General features: G+C 65.1%; 1 protein-coding gene across 1 annotated transcript; it reads right to left on the bottom strand.

Moving 5' to 3' along the window:
- Positions 1–10: 10 nt before the first annotated feature.
- Positions 11–291, bottom strand: EMIHUDRAFT_254970 (hypothetical protein; the record flags this gene model as incomplete). Its single annotated transcript, XM_005775806.1, has 1 exon — positions 11–291. A coding segment is annotated over one exon (281 nt), but the record flags the coding sequence as incomplete, so codon positions are not given.
- Between the last annotated feature and the right edge of the window lie 1,758 nt (positions 292–2,049).

Raw genomic sequence — 2,049 nt, forward strand, 5'->3', positions numbered from 1 at the left:
GTTGAGTGACTCGAGTCCGACGGGCGCGTAGCCAGTGTTTGTGGCCGGCTGTAGTCGCGCGAGCCGCTCGCGCTTGTGCTCCTCGGGCTGGGCGAAGAGCGCCTCCGCTGCGGCAAAGGCTCGGCGTCGCAGCTCGGCGCTCACGCCAAAGTTGATGACCTGGACGAAGCCGGTGTCGCGGCAGGCCAGGTCGATGGCCTTTGCGCCTGCTAGCTGCGACGCAGTGGGGACCGCGCCCACGACGACGCCCTCGTCGGCCATGAAGGGACTGAGGTCGACGGTGGCGACCATCAGTGCTGTCGACCGCTGCTGCCCGCACCCTCGCCGCGAATCCCGGCTAACCTCGAGATCTGCACCTTGGATGTGGCTGCGCTCCCTGTTTCACAGCCATCCGTGCTAAGGATGGCTGGCACGCCTAGATCTCAGCCATACACTCCTACCCGATGGCTGGGATACATGGCTGCAATTGCAGGATCCTAGCCACTCCGCCCTACCAGCACACGCCATTTTGGCTGCCATCCAGCCAGTGCAGCCATCCTCCGGCCGATGGCTGGCAGGCTCTCACTATCACGGGCACACTGACTGAGGCGGCCAAGGCTCACGCGTCACGGTCACGCCGTGGGTGGCAGGGGCGGTGATAGGAGTCTCCCACTCTGTGGGCTTCGCTAGTGTAGCTATTGTTGGCAAAACAAGACACAGAGCTCACACATCGCTAGTGGGTGCGGCCTGCGCGTGTCCTCGCCCTTGCGGTCTTGAGGGGGAAGGGGAACGGGCTGTGTGTCTGTGCATGTGCAGCCGCCGCCAAAAGGGAATCAGTAACCAGCCTCCGGCGGGGCCCCCCGCTACCATCCAAACCCGAGACCGGTCTACTAATCATAGATAGAGGCTCAAGTGTGACATAAGTCCACATACATACGACACACATACACAAAGCAACTCTCACGACAACACGGGCACCGGGTGGAGCGGCGGCGGCGGCGGCAGCGGCACGCGCGGGCGGACGGATTCGGACGGGGCGGAGCAGCGACCGCCTGGGCGGCCGCTGCTCTGCAGAGCGCGCCGTCTGTCTGCGCAGCTCGAGCGCCGTCAGGTGCAGGGAAGCGTGGCGGCGCGGGGACGCGCGGCGGCGGTGGCGAGCAGGCGAGCGGCCCGCGCGCGGCGAGGCGGACAGGTGATCGGCAGGTGGGTGATGGGCCGGAGAGTGACCGCGCCCAGCGATCGGAGGCGAGCCGGTCGTCGCTCGGCCGCAGCTGACCTCGAAGGCGTGCGAAGCGCGACTGTCGGTGTCGGGGGGCGGCCGTCATGTGGCGAGGAGGGAGGACGACAAGTGCGCGTCGTACGGGTCGCTCTTCATCGGCCAGTCGAGCGGACGGTAGGTCGGTCAAAGTGAGCCGGTGTGCGGTGAGGCCGGCGAGATTCGTTGCGAGATACGGTTCGCGCCCAAACACAAGTTTGGACGCTCTGTGGACGCGCCGCAAAATCAGGCAATTGGAAAGGGGGCTACTGGGGTGGCCAAATTCACACCTCGCGGGACTACTTATGTTTTCGTAAACGTAGTCGTGGCCCCCCGCTACGTCGCACGAGTGCAACCGGGTAGCGGGGGGCTAAAAGGCTAGGAGGGGAGGTCGGGCCCCGCGCCCGTCGGATGATCATCGGAAGGCGAACAAGAGGAAGAACTCAGAGGAGGGGGGAGCCTCCTCCGGACGGGAGTGAGGATGAGGACCCTGTGCGAAGGGGCCCTGAACGGTGACGGCGTGTGAGAGTGCGTGTCGTGTTCATGTCTGGTGTTCATTATAGCTCCGAGTAGAGGGGGCGGTCTGCTGCTAGGGGAAACCCGGAGCGCGGAGCCAACCCTCGGAGACCCGTGTTTACTTTAAGGCCCTTTCCCTGCGAACGCGCACCCCCGGGGCTAGGGCTCTCTTGCCCGCAACCCGACACCGATCATCCGGCCCGCTGGGTGCGCTTCTTAGCTCCTCGGCCCTGGATGTGAGGCTACCGACTGCACTCCAAGTGCTCCAAGTTCACGCAGGCTTTGAGCACTTGAGCACT

This window comes from Emiliania huxleyi (assembly GCF_000372725.1).
Source record: "Emiliania huxleyi CCMP1516 unplaced genomic scaffold EMIHUscaffold_2928, whole genome shotgun sequence".
Taxonomy (NCBI): Eukaryota; Haptophyta; order Isochrysidales; family Noelaerhabdaceae; genus Emiliania; species Emiliania huxleyi.